At 47.3% G+C, this 24275-nt stretch overlaps 1 protein-coding gene across 2 annotated transcripts in view; it reads right to left on the bottom strand.

Moving 5' to 3' along the window:
- The window catches only part of DYNC1H1 (dynein cytoplasmic 1 heavy chain 1), a 916572-nt gene that overhangs the window by 801179 nt on the left and 91118 nt on the right, over positions 1-24275 (bottom strand). For both annotated transcript variants that reach the window (XM_069208347.1, XM_069208346.1), the window contains exon 11: positions 634-780. In XM_069208347.1, coding sequence (XP_069064448.1) covers positions 634-780 — 147 coding nt within the window. The remainder of the gene's footprint in view (positions 1-633; positions 781-24275) is intronic.

The following is a 24275-nucleotide window of genomic DNA, read 5'->3' as shown; positions in this document are numbered from 1 at the left end:
GGTCAGTCCCATCCCGGATACTGTTATTCCTCAGCTTGATGGGGGTATTCTTAAAAAAAAAAAAAAACAGCAGGACACATTCAATTCCTAGCTGATCCCATCTAGGAATGGAATACGTCCTGCACGTTTTTGTGAATACCCACAAACTTGCAAGTGTGTGGACACTCACAGACCTTACAAAGCATCTCCACTATGTAACTCCCAATCCCCAACCCTGTGCAGATATTTTCCCACATGTCAAAATTTCGCCACACTGATAGAATCATACGAGTAAACCATTTTACAGTTATAAATTAACATTTTGTGAGCACAAAACATTTATTTACACTTTTATACCAACATATCTGCACATATTAAATTAACGTGGGTGCACAAATAACAAATTATGATGCACGGATGGCTCTGATTGACAATGAGAGAATTTCCCTAAAACATTGGTGTGCTGTTCCCTCGGTTAAAGAAATGTAACATTTTGAACGCACAAGGAGACAAGCATATCTACAGGGTTCCAAAGTCCATCGCCATATGGTAAAACTGGCAAAAACATGAATTCCTGCAACTTCCAATAAGTCACAAGAGTCACCAAAACCACAACCTAACCAATTTAGAGCTTACCTTACATGGAGTGCTCACCTGATATCTTTGGCTCTGAATTCGGGGAAGTGCGAGTATTACCATCTTCCAGGAGAACATTTCTTGGTACAACTTGTATCTGCAGTCCTCGATTGGTGGATTTAAATAAATCACCTGGTTTGTTATCCTCAGTTCATGAACAATATTCTGCAAGAAGAAAAAAAAAGTATGAAGGCAGGGATCATATTTATCTGCGTTAAAGAATAAACCACGTATTCAATTAAGAAATAAAGCCAACATCGGTTTATAAGTGTGAACTTTAATTAGAAGGTTAAAGTTCGAAATAATTCCATAAAATCCCCAGAAACATACCGAGCTTGTCAAAATAATACAGCTCAAAGCCGAAAGTAAGCCAGACTCAAAAAGGGCAATGCAGCATCGTAATAATTTAAACAGAATACAAAACTATGGAAGCGATTCAAATTTGTAGTACTTGACTTTCATGGTGTACACCCTATACCCGCAAGTCTTTGATCTGAATTTTTCAACAATTTTCACCCATTGCTTACTGAATTTATTTTTCTTTTACTAATCAACTTTCTTCTTTTAAAGTGGCATAACGAAAACAGTGAGCACAGGTCTGCCAAGGCAGTAAAAGCCTGCAAACACACAATCTTCCCCAAAACAGCACAATCGTTCCATTTATAAGGACAAACCATGGTAGGCCCGCCATTTCCCCCAAATTTTCTCATACTTCCGAGGGCATCCACTCGATTCATATGTTGGTTTTTCCAGTTGGGAGCACCAGTCAACCCCAGCTCGCAATTTAGACATCGATGGTGTCACAGGGTTTCTCCACAATTGAGCAATGTCTCTTTTAGCCACTAGGCATGCAATACCACAAAGGTTCGGTCTGCTCTCGGTCTTCCCAATTTCTCCATAAGCCCCAAAAACGCCACCTTAGCAGTCAGCTCAATCGGACGCTCCAGGAACCAAGAGATCTCCTCTCCCACCGCCACCCAGAAGGGGCACACAGCTGGGTACACCAGGCCACATGCAGAAGGTTTGCCATCAAATGACCACATCTCGCACAACCAGAAGGCGCCGGACGCATGAGCTGCAGGTGTGATGGGGACAGATATGTCGTATGTTAGTAATGAATCTGTACCATCTGCAAGCGTGCAGATATTGCCAGTTCCCTGGGGGCGAGGAATGCTTTGGTCCAATCTTCTCTAAGGGTGTCCAGACCATCAGGGGCATTAGTAAGCAACAAGAGTAAATCTGGGTCATGGCTACCCTTCCAAAGTGGCTCAGAAGCAGTTTAGCCTCAAGAGGGCTATGGTCTGGAAGGGTGGATCAGGTAACAGATGCTATCGGAGGGTGTGGGGCAGCTGGAGAAAGCAGAAAAACTGTTAGCTTGGGCATAATGGTCCTTCAGCTGTTAGTAAGACATCAGATGGTCACCATCATACAAGTCCACCATGTAGGTAAACCCAATGTAGTGCAACTGCCTGAATCCCCCAAAAACGTAGTTAACTGTCGCAGCCATGTGCCCCGCCATAACAGTCAGTTTAGTAAGACGCGGATACCAACATATCAGACGCAGGGCCGCTCTCCAGCACTGCACCACCACCCGTCTACAATCAGAGGCTGCCCGCGGAAGCGGACTACCATATAATAGACCCAACAGTCAATTTAATCCCAGGAGTTACAGCTCCAGCTAATAGACCGGGTAATCCCACCTGCTACTAAACCAATCGTTGACCGGGACTCATTGGGCAGCCAGATAATATATGTATGTCTGGTAGCCGCAGTCCACCCTCGGAGGGAGATTCCCATACCGAACAGAAAGCTCCTCTATGGCACCCTCCAGATCATATAAATGAAGTGAGTTTGAAGGTAAGGGATCAGAACCAGGTACAGGGTACCCTTTTCGGGAAGTTTGCCAACACAGACAAATAGCAAGGGAGACAGATCATTTTGAAGAGGGCATTTTGGCCCAATGGGTTAATTGGCAAGCTACACCATCAGCCCAGGTCTCAATACAAGGCCTGGGAGAGGGGCTGTAAGTTAAGGTGCCAGATCCAGGAGTGGGGAAGGAGGTAGATTCCCAAATATTTAAATGCATTTCCCTCACAGGGATGTCTATGCACCAAACACAGCCCCTGCATCTCCCCTCATCTCAACCAGTAATGATTTCTTGGGGTTGAGTCGCAGACCTGTGGCCTTACCGTTGAGGGTCAGGAGCTCAAGGCAGTGGGGTACGTATCTGAGACTACCTCAGGAATAGCAGGATGTAATTGGCATATAAGAACACTATCATACAGGCCTGTCCCTCACCTCCAGCCACTGAGCAACTGGTCAGCACATAAGGCAGGACAACGGTTCGATAGCCAGGGCGAACAGCAGAGAGGGCACCCCTGACATGTCCCTCGTCTGACGGAAATGGGTAAGACATGATGCATTTGACCCGCACCTAAGCCATATTTACTGTATTTCTATCTTTTATATATAGAGAAATGTAAGTATTTTGTGAAGGTCAGTAAGATACACCAGACGGCAAATGGCTCAATCAAGTATGTATTTTTAAACACTCTCACTCAATTAATTTACTTCTTTAAGTACTGCGTATCTATTTATGGCAAGATGTCATATGATGACCTCACACTTTGCAAAGTCATATCTGTGTAGCTACTTTAATTCCTTAGAGGATATGATAGTAATGGCTCTATAAAGGACATCAAGAAATCATGGACAAAAAAGCTTATCTAAAGCAGGTTGGCATCCATTAACCTAACCGATCATTCATGCATTTTACTCGTGCAGGCCAAGTTCCATCATTAGACCCATTAAGAGTAAGAACACAGCACATCTGCCCCATTCGCTTACAAAATTCTGTGATAATAGCACGTGAGCCGTTGCCCATTACGTGAGTTATGTGCTTGCTACGATAAACATCCACAAAGGCTACCCATTCTAGATTTCACTGGTAATGCGACCATGTAAGGCCATTTAACCTGGTAAAAAAGCATCTCTGGGAACTGGCTTCTATCTTCCAATTGTGTTAGGTACTCTGATTTTACCTGAAACTCAAAAGTATTATACTCACTAAGGAGTACACCTGTAGATGAAAGTATCATCCATTTCCTCATACCAGGCTTCTGGATATCTGCTGTCAGTAGATCAGCAGTAAGGAAAATGTCACTTACCCAGTGTACATCTGTTCGTGGCATTAGTCGCTGCAGATTCACATGCTGTGCATAGTCCGCCGTCTGGTGTTGGGTCGGAGTGTTACAAGTTGTTTTTCTTCAAAGAAGTCTTTTCGAGTCACGAGACCGAGGGACTCCTCCTCTTTGTTTCCATTGCGCATGGGCGTCGACTCCATCTTCGATTGTTTTCCCCGCAGAGGGTGAGGTAGGAGTTGTGTATGTTAGTAATAATGCCCATGCAATGGAATGAATAAGTATGTACAGAATAAAGGTTAAGGTAATATATTTACAAATGTACAAATGTTGAATACTACTCCCAAACGGCTACAGGCTCCCGGGGAGGCGGGTGGGCGCATGTGAATCTGCAGCGACTAATGGCACGAACAGATGTACACTGGGTAAGTGACATTTTCCGTTCGGTGGCATGTGTAGCTGCAGATACACATGCTGTGCATAGACAAGTAAGCAGTTATCTCCCCAAAAGCGGTGGTTCAGCCTGTAGGAGTGGAAGTAGTTTGAAATAAAGTTCTTAGTACAGCTTTACCTACTGTGGCTTGTTGTGCAGATAGCACGTCTACACAGTAGTGCTTAGTAAATGTGTGAGGCGTAGACCATGTTGCTGCCTTACATATTTCGTTCATTGGAATATTTCCTAAGAAGGCCATGGTAGCGCCTTTCTTTCTGGTTGAGTGTGCCTTTGGTGTAATGGGCAGCTCTCTTTTTGCTTTAAGGTAGCAGGTTTGGATGCACTTTACTATCCATCTGGCTATACCTTGTTTTGATATTGGGTTTCCTGTATGAGGTTTTTGGAATGCAATAAATAGTTGTTTTGTTTTCCTAATTAGTTTTGTTCTGTCAATGTAGTACATTAGTGCTCTTTTAATGTCTAATGTATGTAGCGCCCTTTCAGCTATTGAGTCTGGCTGTGGAAAGAACACTGGTAGTTCTACTGTTTGATTTAAGAGGAACGGTGAGATTACTTTTGGTAAAAATTTTGGATTGGTTCTTAGAACTACCTTATTTTTGTGTATTTTAATAAATGGTTCTTGTATAGTAAACGCCTGAATTTCACTTACTCTTCTTAGAGATGTAATGGCAATGAGAAATGCAACCTTCCACGTTAGGTATTGTATTTCGCAAGAATGCATGGGTTCGAAAGGTGGACCCATGAGTCTGGTTAAGACAATGTTGAGGTTCCATGAAGGAACAGGTGGTGTTCTTGGTGGTATAATTCTCTTTAGGCCTTCCATAAACGCTTTAATGACAGGAATTCTAAACAGTGAAGTTGAATGGGTAATCTGTAGGTATGCAGATATTGCTGCGAGATGTATCTTTATGGAAGAGAAGGCCAGATTTGATTTCTGCAAATGTAGTAAGTATCCTACTACGTCCTTTGGAGATGCATGTAATGGTTGAACCTGATTATTATGGCAGTAGCAAACAAATCTTTTCCATTTACTTGCATAGCAGTGTCTAGTGGATGGCCTTCTAGCTTGTTTTATGACCTCCATACATTCTTGTGTGAGGTTTAAGTGTCCAAACTCTAGGATTTCAGGAGCCAGATTGCTAGATTCAGCAATGCTGGGTTTGGATGCCTGATCTGTTGTTTGTGCTGTGTTAACAGATCTGGTCTGTTGGGTAGTTTGATATGAGGCACTACTGACAGGTCTAGTAGTGTCGTATACCAAGGTTGTCTTGCCCATGTAGGTGCTATTAGTATGAGTTTGAGTTTGTTTTGACTCAATCTGTTTACTAGATATGGAAGGAGAGGGAGAGGGGGAAAAGCATACGCAAATATCCCTGACCAATTCATCCATAGAGCATTGCCTTGAGACTGCCGGTGTAGGAACCTGGATGCGAAGTTTTGGCATTTTGCGTTCTCTTTTGTTGCAAATAGGTCTATTTGAGGTGTTCACCAAATTTGGAAATAAGTGTTTAGAATTTGGGGGTGAATCTCCCATTCGTGTACTTGTTGATAATCTCGAGAGAGATTGTCTGCTAGTTGATTCTGGATTCCTGGAATAAACTGTGCTATTAGGCGAATGTGGTTGTGAATCGCCCACTGCCATATCTTTTGTGCTAGGAGACACAGCTGTGTTGAGTGTGTTCCCCCCTGTTTGTTTAGATAATACATTGTTGTCACGTTGTCTGTTTTGACGAGAATGTATTTGTGGATTATGATGGGTTGAAATGTTTTTAACGCTAGGAATACTGCTAACAATTCGAGGTGATTTATATGAAGCTTTCTTTGATGTACGTCCCATTGTCCTTGGATGCTGTGTTGATTGAGGTGTGCTCCCCACCCTGTCATGGAAGCATCTGTTGTTATCACGTATTGTGGCACTGGGTCTTGGAAAGGCCGCCCTTTGTTTAAATTTATACTGTTCCACCATAGAAGCGAGATGTATGTTTGGCGGTCTATCAACACCAGATCTAGAAGGTGACCCTGTGCATGTGACCATTGTGATGCTAGGCACTGTTGTAAGGGCCTCATGTGCAGTCTTGCGTTTGGGACAATGGCTATGCATGAGGACATCATGCCTAGGAGTTTTAACACCATCTTTGCATGTATCTTTTGTGTCGGATACATGGCCTGTAAAACTTTGTAAAAATTTTGAACCCTTTGTGGACTTGTAGTGGCTATCCCTTTTGTTGTGTTGATTGTCGCTCCTAAGTATTGCTGTGTTTGGCACGGCAGAATGTGTGATTTTGTATAGTTGATGGAGAAACCCAGTTTGTAGAGGGTTTGTATGACATAATCTGTGTGTTGAGAACACCTTGTTAGGGAGGTGGTCTTGATTAGCCAATCGTCTAAGTAGGGGAACACGTGTATTTGCTGTCTTCTGATATGTGCAGCTACTACTGCTAGACATTTTGTAAAGACTCTAGGTGCGGTTGTTATACCGAACGGCAACACTTTGAATTGGTAATGTATTCCCTTGAATACGAACCTTAGGTATTTCCTGTGTGAGGGATGTACCGGTATGTGGAAATACGCGTCTTTTAGATCTAAGGTTGTCATGTAGTCTTGTTGTTTCATCAGTGGTAATACGTCTTGTAGCGTGACCATGTGAAAGTGTTCCGATTTGATGTAGGTGTTTAGTGTTCTGAGATCTAAGATTGGTCTCAGTGTTTTGTCTTTTTTTGGTATTAGAAAGTACAGTGAGTAAACTCCTGTGTTCCTTTGTGTAGCTGGTATGAATTCTATTGCGTCCTTTTGCAGTAATACATGAACTTCCAGTTCTAGAAGGTCTAAATGCTGTTTTGACATATTCTGTGTTTTTGGTGGGACATTTGGAGGGAGTTGGAGAAACTCTATGCAATAACCATGTCGGATAATTGCTAAGACCCAAGTGTCTGTTGTTATCTCCTCCCAAGATTTGTAGAACTGGCTTAGTCTTACCCCCCACTGGTGTTGTGTGAAGGGGTTGATTGACTTGTAAGTCACTGTTTTGTCTGAGGGGTCTTTGAACTTTGAAATTTTCCCAGGTTTCTAGGGAATTGTCCCCCTCTGTATTGTCCCCGAAAGCCTCCCCTTTGGTACTGTCCCTGATAGGTAGACGGTGTTGTTTGTGAGGTACTGGCTTGTGTGACTTGACCTCGAAACCCCCCTCTAAAGGTTGTTTTACGAAAGGTCCCGAAAGTGCCTCTGCCCTGCGGGGAATAGAGTGCGCCCATGGCCTTGGCTGTGTCCGTGTCTTTTTTCAATTTCTCAATTGCCGTGTCAACTTCGGGTCCAAACAATTGTTGTTCATTGAACGGCATATTGAGCACTGCCTGTTGTATCTCAGGCTTGAAGCCGGATGTGCGCAACCATGCATGCCTCCTTATGGTTACCGCGGTATTGATTGTTCTTGCAGCTGTATCCGCTGCATCCATAGAGGAACGTATTTGGTTGTTGGAGATATTTTGTCCCTCCTCAACCACTTGTTTTGCCCGTTTCTGGAGTTCTTTGGGTAGATGCTCGATGAGATGCTGCATCTCGTCCCAATGGGCTCTGTCATAACGCGCTAGGAGCGCCTGCGAGTTAGCGATGCGCCACTGGTTTGCAGCTTGTACTGCAACCCTTTTGCCAGCTGCGTCGAACTTGCGGCTCTCTTTGTCCCGTGGTGGTGCGTCGCCTGATGTGTGCGAGTGGCCCTTTTACGAGCTGCTCCTACTACAACTGAATCTGGTGGCAGTTGTGATGTGATAAAAGCAGGGTCCGTGGGTGGTGCTTTATATTTCTTCTCCACCCTTGAAGTTATCGCTCTGCTTTTGACAGGTTCTTTAAAGATCTGTTTTGCGTGCCTTAGCATTCCTGGGAGCATAGGAAGGCTTTGGTAATTGCTATGGGTGGAGGAGAGGGTGTTGAAAAGGAAGTCATCCTCGACAGGCTCTGAGTGTAACAACACGTTATGGAACTCTGCTGCCCTAGCTACCACCTGTGCATACGCTGTACTGTCCTCAGGTGGTGAGGGCTTGGTAGGGTACGCCTCAGGGCTATTGTCTGATACTGGGGCGTCATAGAGATCCCACGCATCTTGGTCATCTTGGCTCATGGTGGTATGAGCCGGTGAATGTGACGGAGTCTGTTCCGGTGATGTATGAGTTATTTGTGGTGGAGAGGGTGGTGGAGTTACCTTCTTTACCACTTTTGCTTGTGGTGTCTTTTCATGAGTTTGGAAATCAAGTTTCCTTTTTCTCCTGATTGGGGGAAGAGTGCTGATCTTCCCTGTACCACTTTGTATGAAGATCCGTTTTTGGGTATGGTCTACATCTGTGGTTTGTAACTCTTCTTCAAACCTATGTTTGCGCATTTGGGAGGACAGTGATTGTTCCTCTGAGTACGAACTGGCTGTTGGTTCGGTTGCTGGGCGTTTTGGCACGGAAACTGTCTCTTTGGTTGTTTTCGGCTCCGAGGAGAATTTTCTCTTTTTCGGTGTCGAACTTTCTCGGCGTCGACCATCCTCGGTGCCGCTGTCTCTGGGCCGAGCAGCCTGGGTTTCGCTGTCTCGGTGCTGACTTTTTTCAGCAGCACTTTCTCGGTCCCGAGAGTGCTGCGTGCCTGTGTCTCGACCCGAGTCGGACGACCTCGGCACCAGTTCGGCCTTTTTCGGTGCCGATGGACGGTCACCTACTTTATGGGTTGTGCCATGGCCTGCCGGCAGTGGCGTCCCCTGGGCCTTGTCTGTTTTTCCATGTGGTGCTTGCTTCGACGTTTTACTCACGGTTTCCTCGACGTCGAATTCTTCCGAGTCCGATTCATGGATGGAGAAGGCTTCTTCTTCTTCTCCCTGTTCCTCGAACCCTCGTCGTTCTGTCGGCGCGGACGCCATCTGCAATCTTCTGGCTCTTCGGTCACGGAGCGTTTTCCTCGACCGAAACGCTCGACAGGCCTCACACGTCTCTTCCTTGTGCTCGGGCGACAGGCACAAGTTACAGACCAAATGTTGGTCTGTATATGGATATTTATTGTGGCATTTAGGACAGAATCGGAACGGGGTCCGTTCCATCAGCCTCGATGTTACACGCGGTCGGGCCGACCAGGCCCGACGGGGGATCGAAATTACCCCAAAGGGCTTCCGGAGCTCTTCACGATTCATTGTCGATTCTATCTAACCCGATACCGAGCGAAACAATACCGACGTAGTTTTCCGAAGTTCTGACTATTTTTTCCGTCCCGAAACACGGAGCGAAAAGGAACACGTCCGAACCCGATGGCGGAAAAAAAAAAACAATCGAAGATGGAGTCGACGCCCATGCGCAATGGAAACAAAGAGGAGGAGTCCCTCGTGACTCGAAAAGACTTCTTCGAAGAAAAACAACTTGTAACACTCCGACCCAACACCAGACGGCGGACTATGCACAGCATGTGTATCTGCAGCTACACATGCCACCGAACATAGATTTTTCATCCATCCCTGGAAAATGTACATCTGCCAAACACTCCAGCATTAAGTTTGCTCTCCACATAACTGGCCCTAATGTAAACACAGGCTGTTGAGAGCCAGGATTTTTTCCACTTTGTCTACACTTCGAGGAGATTCAGTACACCAGATCAGAGAGGACATTTACACCAGTTTTAGGACCTTAGCGAAAGCTGATACACTACAGCAGCTTTGTTGCCTTGACCAACTTGGGAGAAACTCAATTGGCAGCCAGAGTATAGGCACAGACCCCTGACAAAGAATGAGAAATACCAGACCTGGATCACTGAAACCACATCTTCCTACCATCCAAATGCCTAGGTGACAGTTTTATCTATCTAGAAAAGCAAAGGCTGGTGCGATGAAGCATGTCGTATTGGGTTGCCAACATGAAGAATGAGCCAGGAACAGGCTCCTTTCACAAGGCGATGGGATCTAGCTTATAATGTTCATATTTCCTTATGATTCTATATGGTGCTCTCCTTTGTGGTGGGGATAACAAAAAAATTCCTTTCCTTGTTCCATTAAACACACACTAATGGAAAAACTGGTTTAGTCAGCAGGTAATGTGGAACCATCTTGAAAATGAATAGCGATTCAGACTGCAGAGTTGAAGAAGAAATAACTAATTTCACTGCTCTTTTCACCAAGAAAGTGCATTACTTGCAAGTAATATCTGAACGAGGTGGAGATTATTTGTGTGGTGCTTTAAAAGATGGTGGCATTTTTAGAAAGGACAAGTCTTGTTTGCTCCACTTTCTGGGGTGATGCCTGAGCTAAGCACAAGAAGTCGCTAGCATAAACTGAACGAGGCTGGGTCTTGAACATCAGTGCATAATGAAAATGTCACTTACCCAGTGTACATCTGTTCGTGGCATCAGTCGCAGTAGATTCGCATGTTCTGCAATAGCTCGCCATCTGGTGTTGGGCCGGAGTGTTACAAGTTGTTTTTTCTTCGAAGAAGTCTTTCGAGTCACGGGACCGAGTGACTCCTCCTTTTGTCTCCATTGCGCATGGGCGTCGACTCCATCTTCGATTGTTTTTCCCCGCAGAGGGTGAGGTAGGAGTTGAATTGTAGTAATAGTGCCCATGCAATGGAGTGACTAAGTATGCACCTATTTAAGGTTGAGATGATACATATATAAATAATTGAAGGTAACTTCCAAACTGCTACAGGCTCCCGGGGAGGCGGGTGGGCACATGCGAATCTACTGCGACTGATGCCACGAACAGATGTACACTGGGTAAGTGACATTTTCAGTTCAATGGCATCTGTCGCTGTAGATACGCATGTTCTGCATAGACTAGTAAGCAGTTATTTCCCCAAAAGCGGTGGATCAGCCTGTAGGAGTGGAAGTAGTCTGAAATAATGTCCTTAATACAGCTTGACCTACTGTGGCTTGTTGTGCGGATAACACGTCTACACAGTAGTGCTTGGTGAATGTGTGAGGCGTAGACCATGTGGCTGCCTTACATATTTCTTGCATTGGGATGTTTCCTAGAAAGGCCATGGTAGCACCTTTCTTTCTGGTTGAGTGTGCCCTTGGTGTAATGGGCAGCTGTCGTTTAGCTTTAAGGTAGCAGATTTGGATGCATTTAACTATCCATCCGGCTATACCTTGTTTTGAAATTGGGTTTCCTGCATGAGGTTTTTGAAATGCAATAAAGAGTTGTTTAGTCTTTCTGATGTTCTTTGTTCTGTCAATGTAATACATTAATGCTCTTTTGACATCTAATGTATGTAGTGCCCTTTCAGCTACGGTATCTGGCTGTGGAAAGAACACTGGAAGTTCCACTGTTTGATTTAGATGGAACGGTGAAATAACCTTTGGCAAAAATTTAGGATTGGTCCTTAGGACGACTTTATTTTTGTGTAGTTGTATAAAAGGTTCCTGTATAGTAAACGCCTGAACCTCGCTTACTCTTCTCAGGGAAGTAATGGCGATGAGAAATGCCACCTTCCAGGTTAGGAACTGTATGTCGCAGGAGTGCATGGGTTCAAAAGGTGGACCCATAAGTCTAGTTAGGACAACATTTAGGTTCCATGAAGGAACAGGTAGTGTTCTTGGTGGTATAATTCTCCTAAGGCCCTCCATGAATGCTTTAATGACTGGTATTTTATATAGGGAAGTTGAATAGGTAGTCTGCAGGTATGCAGATATTGCTGCAAGGTGAATCTTAATGGAAGAGAAAGCTAGGTTAGATTTTTGTAAGTGAAGCAAGTAACCCACTACATGTTCTGGAGTTGTGTGTAATGGTTGTATTTGATTAATATGGCAGTAGCAAACAAACCTCTTCCATTTACTTGCATAGCAGTGCCTGGTGGATGGCCTTCTTGCTTGTTTTATGACTTCCATACATTCTTGGGTAAGTTGTAAGTGCCCGAATTCTAGGATTTCAGGAGCCAGATTGCTAGATTCAGCGATGCTGGATCTGGGTGTCTGATCTTTTGGTTGTGCTGTGTCAACAGATCTGGCCTGTTGGGCAATTTGATGCAGGGTACCACTGATAGGTCTAGCAGCGTTGTGTACCAGGGTTGCCTTGCCCAAGTTGGTGCTATCAATATGAGTGAGTTTGCTTTGACTGAGTTTGTTTACCAGGTAAGGAAGGAGAGGGAGAGGAGGAAAAGCGTAAGCAAATATCCCTGACCAGTTCATCCATAGGGCATTGCCTTGGGATTGTTTGTGTGGGTATCTGGATGCGAAGTTTTGGCATTTTGCGTTCTCCCTTGTCGCAAACAAGTCTATCTGAGGTGTTCCCCAGAGTTTGAAATAAGTGTTCAGTATTTGGGGGTGAATTTCCCATTCGTGGACCTGTTGGTGATCTCGAGAGAGATTGTCTGCGAGTTGATTTTGTATCCCTGGTATAAACTGTGCAATTAGGCGAATTTGGTTGTGAATTGCCCAATGCCAAATTTTTTGTGCTAGCAGGCTTAACTGCGTGGAGTGCGTCCCTCCCTGCTTGTTTAGATAATACATTGTTGTCATGTTGTCTGTTTTGACGAGAATGTATTTGTGAACTATTATTGGTTGGAAAGCTTTTAGTGCTTGAAAAACTGCTAGAAGTTCTAGGTGATTGATATGCAGTTTTGTTTGATGTACGTTCCATTGTCCTTGTATGCTGTGTTGATTGAGGTGTGCTCCCCACCCTGTCATGGAAGCATCTGTTGTTATTACGTATTGTGGCACTGGGTCTTGGAAAGGCCGCCCCTTGTTTAAATTTATGTTGTTCCACCACAGAAGCGAGAGGTAAGTTTGGCGGTCTATTAACACCAGATCTAGAAGGTGACCCTGTGCTTGAGACCACTGTGATGCTAGGCATTGTTGTAAGGGCCTCATGTGCAGTCTTGCGTTTGGGACAATGGCTATGCATGATGACATCATGCCTAGGAGTTGTAATACCATCTTTGCCTGTATCTTTTGTGTTGGATACATGCGTTGTATGATGGTGTTGAAATTTTGAATTCTTTGTGGACTTGGAGTGGCTACTCCTTTTGATGTGTCTATTATGGCTCCCAGGTATTGTTGTACCTTGCGTGGCAGAATTTTGGATTTTGTGAAATTGACGGTGAACCCTAGTTTGAAGAGGGTTTGTATGATATGATTTGTGTGATTTGAGCACTCTATTAACGAATGGGCCTTGATTAGCCAGTCGTCTAGATATGGGAACACATGTATTTGCTGCCTTCTTATGTGTGCTGCGACTACTGCTAGACATTTGGTAAAGACTCTTGGTGCGGTTGTTAATCCGAAAGGCAGTACCTTGAATTGGTAATGTATTCCTTTGAATACAAACCTTAGGTATTTCCTGTGCGATGGGTGTATTGGTATATGGAAATAAGCATCCTTGAGGTCTAAAGTTGCCATGTAGTCGTGCAGTTTTAGCAATGGCAATACTTCTTGTAGTGTGACCATGTGGAAGTGGTCTGATTTGATGAAAGTGTTCACTACTCTGAGGTCTAGGATTGGTCTCAGCGTTTTGTCCTTCTTTGGTATCAGAAAGTACAGTGAGTAAACTCCTGTGTTTATTTGTGTGTTTGGCACTAATTCGATTGCATTCTTTTGCAATAGTGCCTGCACTTCTATCTCCAGGAGATTGGAATGGTGTGTTGGCAAATTTTGTGCTTTTGGTGGTATGTTTGGAGGGAATTGTAGAAATTCTATGCAATAACCATGTTGGATAATTGCTAGAACCCAAGTGTCTGTAGTGATTTCCTCCCATGCTTTGTAATAATGACCTATTCTTCCCCCCCACTGGTGTTGTGTGGAGGGGGTGAGTGACATGTGAGTCATTGTTTAGTAGTAGGGGTTTTGGGGCTTTGAAATCTCCCTCTATTTCTAGGGAATTGCCCTCCTCTATATTGTCCCCGAAAACCTCCTCTATACTGTCCCTGGTAAGTGGACGGTGTTGCTTGTGAGGTGCTGGCTTGTGTGCTTTGACCCCGAAACCCCCCCCGAAAGGGCGTTTTACGGAATGTGCTGTAATTCCCTCTGCTCTGCGGGGAGTAGAGTGCGCCCATGGCTTTGGCAGTGTCCGTATCTTTTTTGAGTTTCTCAATCGCTGTGTCCACTTCTGGACCGAACAGTTCTTTTTCATTAAAAGGCATATTGAGAACTGCTTGTTGAATCTCTGGTTTAAATCCAGACGTTCGGAGCCATGCATGCCTTCTGATAGTTACAGATGTATTAATTGTCCGTGCAGCTGTATCTGCAGCGTCCATGGAGGAACGTATCTGGTTGTTGGAGATGGTCTGTCCCTCCTCAACCACTTGTTTTGCCCTATTTTGGAAGTCTTTGGGCAGATGTTCAATGAGATGTTGCATCTCGTCCCAGTGGGCTCTGTCATAGCGCGCAAGTAGTGCCTGGGAGTTCGCGATGCGCCACTGGTTTGCAGCTTGTGCTGCGACTCTCTTACCAGCTGCATCGAACTTGCGGCTTTCTTTATCTGGGGGTGGTGCATCTCCAGATGTGTGAGAGTTGGCCCTTTTCCTAGCTGCTCCTACAACAACAGAGTCTGGTGGCAGCTGTGTAGTGATGAAAACCGGGTCCGTAGGAGGCGGCTTATACTTTTTTTCCACCCTTGGTGTGATTGCCCTACTTTTGACTGGGTCCTTAAATATGTCTTTTGCGTGCCGGAGCATACCAGGGAGCATAGGCAGGCTTTGGTAGGAGCTGTGGGTGGAGGAGAGTGTGTTGAACAAGAAATCATCCTCGACCTGTTCTGAGTGGAGGCTTACGTTGTGAAATTGTGCTGCTCTAGCCACCACCTGAGAGTACGCGGTGCTGTCTTCTGGTGGAGATGGTTTTGTAGGGTATGCCTCCGGGCTGTTATCTGACACTGGGGCGTCGTATAGGTCCCATGCGTCCTGATCTTGGTCACCCTGGCTCATGGTGGTGTGAGCTGGGGAGTGTGATGGCGTTTGTGCTGGTGAAACGTTAATCACGGGCGGAGGAGAGGGTGGTGGTGTAACTCTTTTCACCACTTTTGGTTGTGGTGCTTGTTCCGTCTGGAACTCCAACCTTCTCTTTCTCCTAATGGGGGGAAGGGTGCTTATTTTTCCTGTCCCCTGCTGAATGAAGATACGCTTTTGCGTATGGTCCACATCAGTTGCTTGTAGCTCTTCCTCAAACCTATGCTTTTGCATTTGGGAGGTTAGCGAGTGCTCTTCTGTATAAGAGCCTGAAGCTGGGTCGCTTGCAGTTTGTTTCGGCATCGAAACTTTGTCTGCGTGTTTTTTCGGCTCCGAGGTGACTTTTTTCCTTTTCGGGGCCGAAACCTCTCGGCGTCGATCTGTTTCGGTGCCGCTGTCTCGGCGTCGAGCCGTGTCCACACCGGCATCTCGGTGTCGAGGCTTGTCTCCAGCACTTTCTCGGTCCCGAGAAGGCTGCGTGCCGGTGTCTCGACCGGAGTCGGACGATCTCGGCACTGTTTGGGCCTTTTTCGGTGCCGACGGTCGGTCACAGAATTTATGGGTCGAGCCATGGCCTGGTGGCAGTGGCGTCCCCTGGGCCTTGTAAATGTTTCTTTGTGTGGTTTTCGACGTCTTACTCACGGTTTGTGTATCGTCGAATCCTTCGGAGTCTGAGTCTTGGATCGAGAAGGTACCTTCTTCTTCCTGTTCCTCGAACTCCTGTTGGGCTGTCGGTGCGGACGCCATTTGAAGTCTTCTGGCTCGACGGTCTCGGAGTGTTTTTCGGGACCGGAACGCACGACAGGCCTCGCAGGTGTCTTCGCTGTGCTCAGGTGACAGGCACAGGTTGCAGACCAAGTGCTGGTCTGTGTAGGGGTATTTATTGTGGCATTTGGGGCAGAAACGGAACGGGGTCCGTTCCATCGGCGTTCTTCAGCACGCGGTCGGGCCGACCAGGCCCGACGGAGGATCGAAAAACTACCCCGAAGGGCACCGGAGCTCTTCGATCTTCGATGCGGTGTGGAATCTAAGTACGCCGATCCCGAACGCAACAATACCGATGAAAATCTTCCGAAATTAACTATTGTTTCCGTTCCGAAACTCGGAGCGACAGGAACACGTCCGAACCCGATGGCGGAAAAAAAACAATCGAAGATGGAGTCGACGCCCATGCGCAATGGAGACAAAAGGAGGAGTCACTCGGTCCCGTGACTCGAAAGACTTCTTCGAAGAAAAAACAACTTGTAACACTCCGGCCCAACACCAGATGGCGAGCTATTGCAGAACATGCGTATCTACAGCGACAGATGCCATCGAACAATAGATTTATGGACACTGAAGGTGATCCAGACATCACGCAAGGATTCAATATTGATCGTTGTCTTAGACCTTGATAGCAAATGGTCTGCAAGGTTAAAAAGACTGGCTACAGACTGGTCATGTTTCTCATCAGTTGAAGTGTTTACTGCTAAAACTAACAACTCCCTAAGCTGGTGGCAGTAGCTGGTGGAAAAGATTTACTAGTATTGTTGGTGTTAGATAAAATTTATAGTCCTGGTATACCAAATAGGTACCTTTCAAGTGGCAGTGAATCACAACTAGATACAAGTGCAGATCAATGGACAGACTCACTGCTTGAAATGGTGGCGGCAGCATTCTGCAAAGTTTCACAGAACAGCAGGAAGACTATGTAACCCCTTCCTTGGCTAATTTTGGCAACTGGAACAGTAAACCACACACAGAAGAATACATGTCTGTATGCTACATTAGCATTTGTACAACACCATGCAGGTATTAAGTGGTGTGTAGGAAGTTGGCTCTGTATGCACTAGTGCAAAGTAAGAAACGGCACGCACAGAGTACAAGGGTTCCCTTTAGAGGTAAGATAGTGGCAAAAAGAGATAATTCTAATGCTCCATTTTGTGGTAGTGAGGTCGAGCAGTAGGCTTATCAGAGGGTAGTGTTCAGCATTTGTTGTACACATACAGGCAATAAATGAGAAACACACTCTGACAATTCCAGGCCAATAGGTTTTTATATAGAAAAATATATTTTCTTAGTTTATTTTAAAAACCACAGGTTCAAGATTTACAATCAATACTTCAAATGAAAGGTACTTCACTCAGGTATCATAGGAACTTTGAATCAGCAAAATAGCTTGTACAGTTTTGGCAAAAATGGCAATAAGCTACTTTAAAACTAGACAGTGCAATTTTCAACAGTTCCTGGGGGAGGTAAGTATTTGTTAGTTTTGCAGGTAAGTAAACCACCTACAGGGTTCAAAGTTAGGTCCCAGGTAGCCCACCATTGAGGGTTCAGGGAAACCCCAAAGTTACCACACCAGCAGCTCAGGGCCGGTCAGGCGCAGAGGTCAAAGTGTTTCCCAAAACGCATAGGCTTCAATGGAGAATGGTGCCCCGGTTCCGGTCTGCCAGCGGTAGGTACCCGCGTCTTTGTAGGGCAACTGGGGGGGAGGGGGGGGGGGAGCCACCACCTGGGCAAGGTAAAGGGCCACCTGGGGGTCACTCCTGCACTGGACGTCGGATCCTTCAGGTCCTGGGGGCTGCGGGTGCAGTGTCTTTACCAGGTGTCGGGTTCTTAGAAGCAGGCGGTCAGGGGGAGCCTCTGGATTCCCTATGCAGGCTTCGCTGGAGGGGCTCAGGGGTGGGGGACGGATTGGGGGGGGGGGGGGGGAGGGAGGGAGTCAACTATGGCTACTCACAGGGTCGCAGTCGCCGGTGAGTCCTCCCTGTAGTGTTGTTTCTCCGCAGGTCGAGCCGGGGGCGTCGGGTGCAGAGTGGAAATGCTCACGCTTCCGGCGGGAAACGTGCAGTCCTTTAAAAGTTGCTTCTTTGATGCAAAGTTGTTGTTTCTTTGGAGCAGAGCCGCTGTCCTCGGGAGTTCTTGGTCCTTTTAGATGCAGCGTAGTCCTCTGAGGCTTCAGAGGTCGCTGGACCCTGGGGGATGCGTCGCTGTTGCAGTTTTTCTTGAAAAGGGGGGGGGGGGGGGGGGGGGGGGAGAGAGACACAAGCCAGTGGGGCTGGGGCCAAAGCAGTGGGTGTCTCCGTCTTCTCTGCAGGGCTTTCAGGTCAGCAGTCCTTCGTCTTAGGTTGCAGGAATCTGTTTTCCTAGGTTCTGGGGTTCCCTAAATACTCAATTTAGGGGGGTGTTTAGGTCTGGGGGGTTAGTAGCCAATGGCTACACCCTTTGTGCCTCCTCCCTGAGGGGAGGGGGGCACATCCCTAATCCTATTGGGGGAATCTTCCATCTGCAAGATGGAGGATTTCTAAAAGTCAGAGTCACCTCAGCTCAGGACACCTTAGGGGTTGTCATGACTGGCCAGTGACAACTCCTTGTTTCTCATTATCTCTACCGGCCTTGCCGCCAAAAGTGGGGCCGTGGCCGGAGGGGGTGGGCATCTCCACTAGCTGGGATGCCCTGTGGCGCTGTAACAAAGGGGGTGAGCCTTTGAGGCTCACCGCCAGGTGTTACAGTTCCTGCAGTGGGAGGTGAGAAGCACCTCCACCCAGTACAGGCTTTGTTCCTGGCCACAGAGTGACAAAGGCACTCTCCCCATGTGGCCAGCAGCATGTCTGGTGTGTGGCAGGCAGGTAAAACTAGTCAGCCCACACTGGAAGTCGGGTATGTTTTCAGGGGGCATCTCTAAGATACCCTCTGGGGTGTATTTCAGAATAAAATGTACACTGGCATCAGTGTGCATTTATTGTGCTGAGAAGTTTGATACCAAACTTCTCAGATTTCAGTGTAGCCATTCTGGTGCTGTGGAGTTCATGTATGACAGACTCCCAGACCATATACTCTTATGGCTACCTTGCACTTACAATGTCTAAGGTTTTGCTTAGACACTGTAGGGGCATAGTGCTTACGCAGCTGTGCCCCACCTGTGGTATAGTGCACCCTGCCTTAGGGCTGTAAGGCCTGCTAGAGGGGTGACTTACCTATGCCACAGGCAGTGTGAGGTGGGCATGGCACTCTGAGGGGAGTGCCATGTCAACTTAGTCATTTTCTTCCCACCAGCACACACAAGCTGTGAGGCAGTGTGCATGTGCTGAGTGATGGGTCCCCAGGGTGGTATAATACATGCTGCAGCCCTTAGAGACGTTCCTTGGCAACAGGGCCCTTGGTACCAGGGGTACCATTTACAAGGGACTTATCTGTGTGCCAGGGCTGTGCCAATTGTGGGAACAAAGTTACAGTGCTGGGGCCTGGTTAGCAGGCCCCTCCCCCTCCTTGCAGGAACTGTAACACCTGGCGGTGAGCCCCAAAGGCTCACCCCTTTTGTTACAGCGCCCCAGGGGATCCCAGATAGTGGAGATGCCCTCGCCTCTGGCCACTGCCCCCACTTTTGGCGGCAAGGCTGGGGGAGATAATGAGAAAAACAAGGAGGTGTCACCCCCCAGTCAGGACAGCCCCTAAGGTGTCCTGATCTGAGGTGACCCCTGACTTGAGAAATCCTCTGTAAGGAAATGCCTCCTTGGCATGGTTACCCCCTGACTTTTTGCCTTTGCTGATGCTATGTTTTGAATTGAAAGTGTGCTGAGGCCTGCTAACCAGGCCCCAGCACCAGTGTTCTTTCCCTAACCTGTACTTTTGATTCCACAATTGGCACACCCTGGCATCTAGATAAGTCCCTTGTAAGTGGTACCCCTGGTACCAAGGGCCCTGATGCTAAGGAAGGTCCCTAAGGGCTGCAGCATGTCTTATGCCACCCTGGAGACCCCTCACTCAGCACAGACACACTGCTTGCCAGCTTGTGTGTGCTGGTGAGAACAAAACGAGTAAGTCGACATGGCACTCCCCTCAGGGTGCCATGCCAGCCTCTCACTGCCTATGCAGGTATAGATAAGTCAACCCTCTAGTAGGCCTTACAGCCCTAAGGCAGGGTGCACTATACCATATGTGAGGTCACCAGTGCATGAGCACTGTGCCCCTACAGTGTCTAAGCAATACCTTAGACATTGTAAGTGCAGGGTAGCCATAAGAGTATATGGTCTGGGAGTCTGTTTTACACGAACTCCACAGCACCATAATGGCTACACTGAAAACTGGGAAGTTTGGTATCAAACTTCTCAGCACAATAAATGCACACTGATGCCAGTGTACATTTTATTGTAAACTACACCCCAGAGGGCACCTTAGAGGTGCCCCCTGAAACCTTAACCGACTATCTGTGTAGGCTGACTGGTTCCAGCAGCCTGCCACACTAGAGACATGTTGCTGGCCCCATGGGGAGAGTGCTTTTGTCACTCTGAGGCCAGTAACAAAGCCTGCACTGGGTGGAGATGCTAACACCTCCCCCAGGCAGGAGCTGTAACACCTGGCGGTGAGCCTCAAAGGCTCACCCCTTTGTCACAGCACCGCAGGACACTCCAGCTAGTGGAGTTGCCCGCCCCCTCCGGTCACGGCCCCCATTTTTGGCGGCAAGGCCGGAGGAAACAAAGAAAACAACAAGGAGGAGTCACTGGCCAGTCAGGACAGCCCCTAAGGTGTCCTGAGCTGAGGTGACTAACTTTTAGAAATCCTCCATCTTGCAGATGGAGGATTCCCCCAATAGGATGAGGGATGTGACCCCCTCCCCTTGGGAGGAGGCACAAAGAGGGTGTACTCACCCTCAGGGCTAGTAGCCTTTGGCTACTAACCCCCCAGACCTAAACACGCCCTTAAATTTAGTATTTAAGGGCTCCCCTGAACCTAAGAATTTAGATTCCTGAAACTACAAGAAGAGGACTGCTGAGCTGAAAAACCCCTGCAGAGGAAGAACAGAAGACACCAACTGCTTTGGCTCCAGACTTACCAGCCTGTCTCCTGCCTTCCAAAGAAACCTGCTCCAGCGACGCTTTCCAAGGGACCAGCGACCTCTGAATCCTCCGAGGACTGCCCTGCTTCAAGAAAGACAAGAAACTCCCGAGGACAGCGGCACTGCTCCACAAGAACTGCAGCTTTGTTACAAGGAGCAGATTTAAAGACCCCTGCAAATCCCCGCCAGAAGCGTGAGACTTGCAACACTGCACCCCGCGACCCCGACTTGACTGGTGGAGAACCAACACCTCAGGGAGGACCCTCCGGCGACTCCACGACTGAGTAACCAAAGTTGTCCCCCCTGAGCCCCCACAGCGACGCCTGCAGAGGGAATCCCGAGGCTCACCCTGACCGCGACTGCCTGAACTCCATTTCCCGACGGCTGGAAAAGACCCTGCACCCGCAGCCCCCAGCACCTAAAGAAACGGAACTCCTGTGCAGGAGTGACCCCCAGGAGACCCTCTCCCTTGCCCAGGTGGTGGCTACCCAGATGAGCCCCCCCCTCTTGCCTGCCTGCAACGCTGAAGAGATCCCTTGATCTCTCATAGGAAACCATTGAAAACCCGACACGTGTTTGCACACTGCACCCGGCCGCCCCCATGCTGCTGAGGGTGTACTTTTTGTGCTGACTTGTGTCCCCCCCGGTGCCCCACAAAACCCCCCTGGTCTGCCCTCCGAAGACGCGGGTACTTACCTGCTGGCAGACTGGAACCGGGGCACCCTCTTCTCTCCATTATAGCCTATGTGTTTTGGGCACCTCTTTGACCTTTGCACCTGACCGGCCCTGAGCTGCTGGTGTGATAACTTTGGGGTTGCTCTGAACCCCCAACGGTGGGCTACCTAGGACCAAAAACTGAAACCTGTAAGTGACTTACTTACCTGTTAAAACTAACCTTACTTTACCTCCCCCAGGAACTGTGAAAATTGCACTGTGTCCACTTTTAAAACAGCTTATTGTGTTTTATGTAAAAAGTATACATGCTAATGTAATGATTCAAAGTTCCTAAAGTACTTACCTGCAATACCTTTCAAATAGATATTACATGTAGAATTTGAACCGGTGGTTCTTAAAATAAACTAAGAAAAGATATTTTTCTATAACAAAACCTATTGGCTGGATTTGTCTCGGAGTGTGTGTTCCTCATTTATTGCCTGTGTGTATGTACAACAAATGCTTAACACTACTCCTTTGATAAGCCTACTGCTCGACCACACTACCACAAAATAGAGCATTAGTATTATCTCTTTTTGCCACTATCTTACCTCTAAGGGGAACCCTTGGACTCTGTGCATGCTATTCCTTACTTTGAAATAGCACATACAGAGCCAACTTCCTACACTGACCGCAAAGGGAAGGGAGGAAGGCATGGAGCGCCAAACATACCGCCCGCAACTCCAATAGATGGATATGCAACATCTGTTCCGCTGGAGACCAATGACCCTTAATCTCCAGGTCCCCCAGATGAGCTCCCCACCCTAGAGTGGAAGCATCCGATATCACTGTGGCCACTGGAGGTGGTAGTGAAAACGGTTTTCCTTGGGAAAGGATGCCGTCCACTGACCACCAATGAAGATCGGCTACAGCGTCCTTGGAGATCTTTATTGAATCCCTGAGATCTCCTTTGTGCTGGAACCACTGCCTGCGGAGGCACCACTGAAGAACCCTCATATGCCAGCGAGCGTGAGTGACCAACAGAATGCAAGAAGCAAACAGACCTAGCAGGCGTAAGACCTTGAGGACTGGAACTGCAGCTCCAATTTGAAACATTTGAATCAGCGCCTGAATGTCCCGAACCTGCTGAGGCGGGGGTAGGCCCGAAACATTGTTGTGTCCAATACTGCCCCTATGAACAGGAGGCGTTGAGGGCTCCAGGTGAGATTTGGGCACATTTACAGAAAAACCCAGATCGAACAACACCTGGGTTGTCATCCGCAGAGGAGACAACACAAGCTCTGGAGACTTGGCTTTGATCAACCAATCATCCAGGTAGGGAAAAACCACTACTTCCCTCCTTCTGAGATGTGCTGCAACAACCATCACCTTCGTAAAAACCTGAGGTGCTGAAGTAAGTCCAAACGGAATGACCGCAAACTGGTAGTGTTGCATCCCGACCACAAACCGGAGATACTTCCTGTGTGACTTGATTATCGGAATAGGAAAGTACGCATCCTGCAAGTCGACAGACACCATCCAGTCTCCTTTGTTCAACGCCAATAGCACCTGCGCTAGGGTCAGCTTTTTGAATTTCTCCTGTTTGAGGAACAAATTCGAAATCCTCAAGTCTAGAATCGGTCTTAGACGACCGTCCACTTTGGGAATCAGGAAATATCTTGATTAACACCCCTGACCCCTTTCCTGCAACGGCACCAACTCTATTGCGCCCTTTGACAACATGGTCATAACCTCCTGTTGCAACAGAAGATGGTCTTCTGAACAAAATGAGGGACGGGGGGGAAGGGAGGAGGGAACTCCTGAAAGGGGAGAGCATAACCTTTTTCCACAATTCTTAACACCCATGAGTCCGTTGTAATCGACTCCCACTTCTGTAGAAAAAGACTCAATCTTCCCCCTACAGGAGAAGTATGGATGATAAAGTGGGGAAAACTAGGGCTGCTTCTGCTGTTGTCCACCGGAGGAGGAGGATGAAGATGACAGCTGCTGGGGTGGCCCTCTGGCTCTACCCCTACCCCGCCCTCTAAAGGCACGATAGGGCGGATTGGCAGGCTGCTGGGCCAAGTACTGTGACCTCTGAAAGGCAGAGCCACGAGTAAACCCCCAAAACCTGCGAAAAGGTCTATAAGATGTTGCAGCAGAGTTCTGTAAGCCTAAAGACTTAGCCGTCGCCCGACAGTCCTTAAACCGTTCAAGGGCAGAGTCTGCCTTGTCTCCAAACAGCTTTTCCCCATCAAATGGTAGATCCATTAAGGTGGATTGAATGTCCGATGAAAATCCAGAGGACCTTAACCAGGCATGCCTCCTAGTAGCCACAGATGTTCCCATGGCCCTGGCTATCGAATCCAAAGTGTCCAGGCCAGACTGTATAATTTGTTGTGCAGCCGCCTGCGCATCCATAAAAAGGGATCCAAACGACCTTTGCATCTCCTGTGGCAGATCCTTTGCCATTTCCTTAGCGGGGTCCATAAGGGTGTGGACGTACCTGCCCAGCACACAGGTAGAATTAGTAGCCTTAAGCGCCATACTACAGGATGAAAAGATCTTCTTCGAAGACTGCTCCATCCTCTTAGACTCCCTATCAGTTGGGACTCCAGGGAATGTTCCAGGAGCAGACTTCGCGGAGCAAGACACCTGGACTACTCAGCTTTCTGGAGTTGGATGTCGTGACAGGAAAACTG

This window comes from Pleurodeles waltl, chromosome 9 (genome assembly GCF_031143425.1).
Source record: "Pleurodeles waltl isolate 20211129_DDA chromosome 9, aPleWal1.hap1.20221129, whole genome shotgun sequence".
NCBI lineage: Eukaryota > Metazoa > Chordata > Amphibia > Caudata > Salamandridae > Pleurodeles > Pleurodeles waltl.
This window is presented reverse-complemented; position numbering and strand designations above follow the sequence as displayed.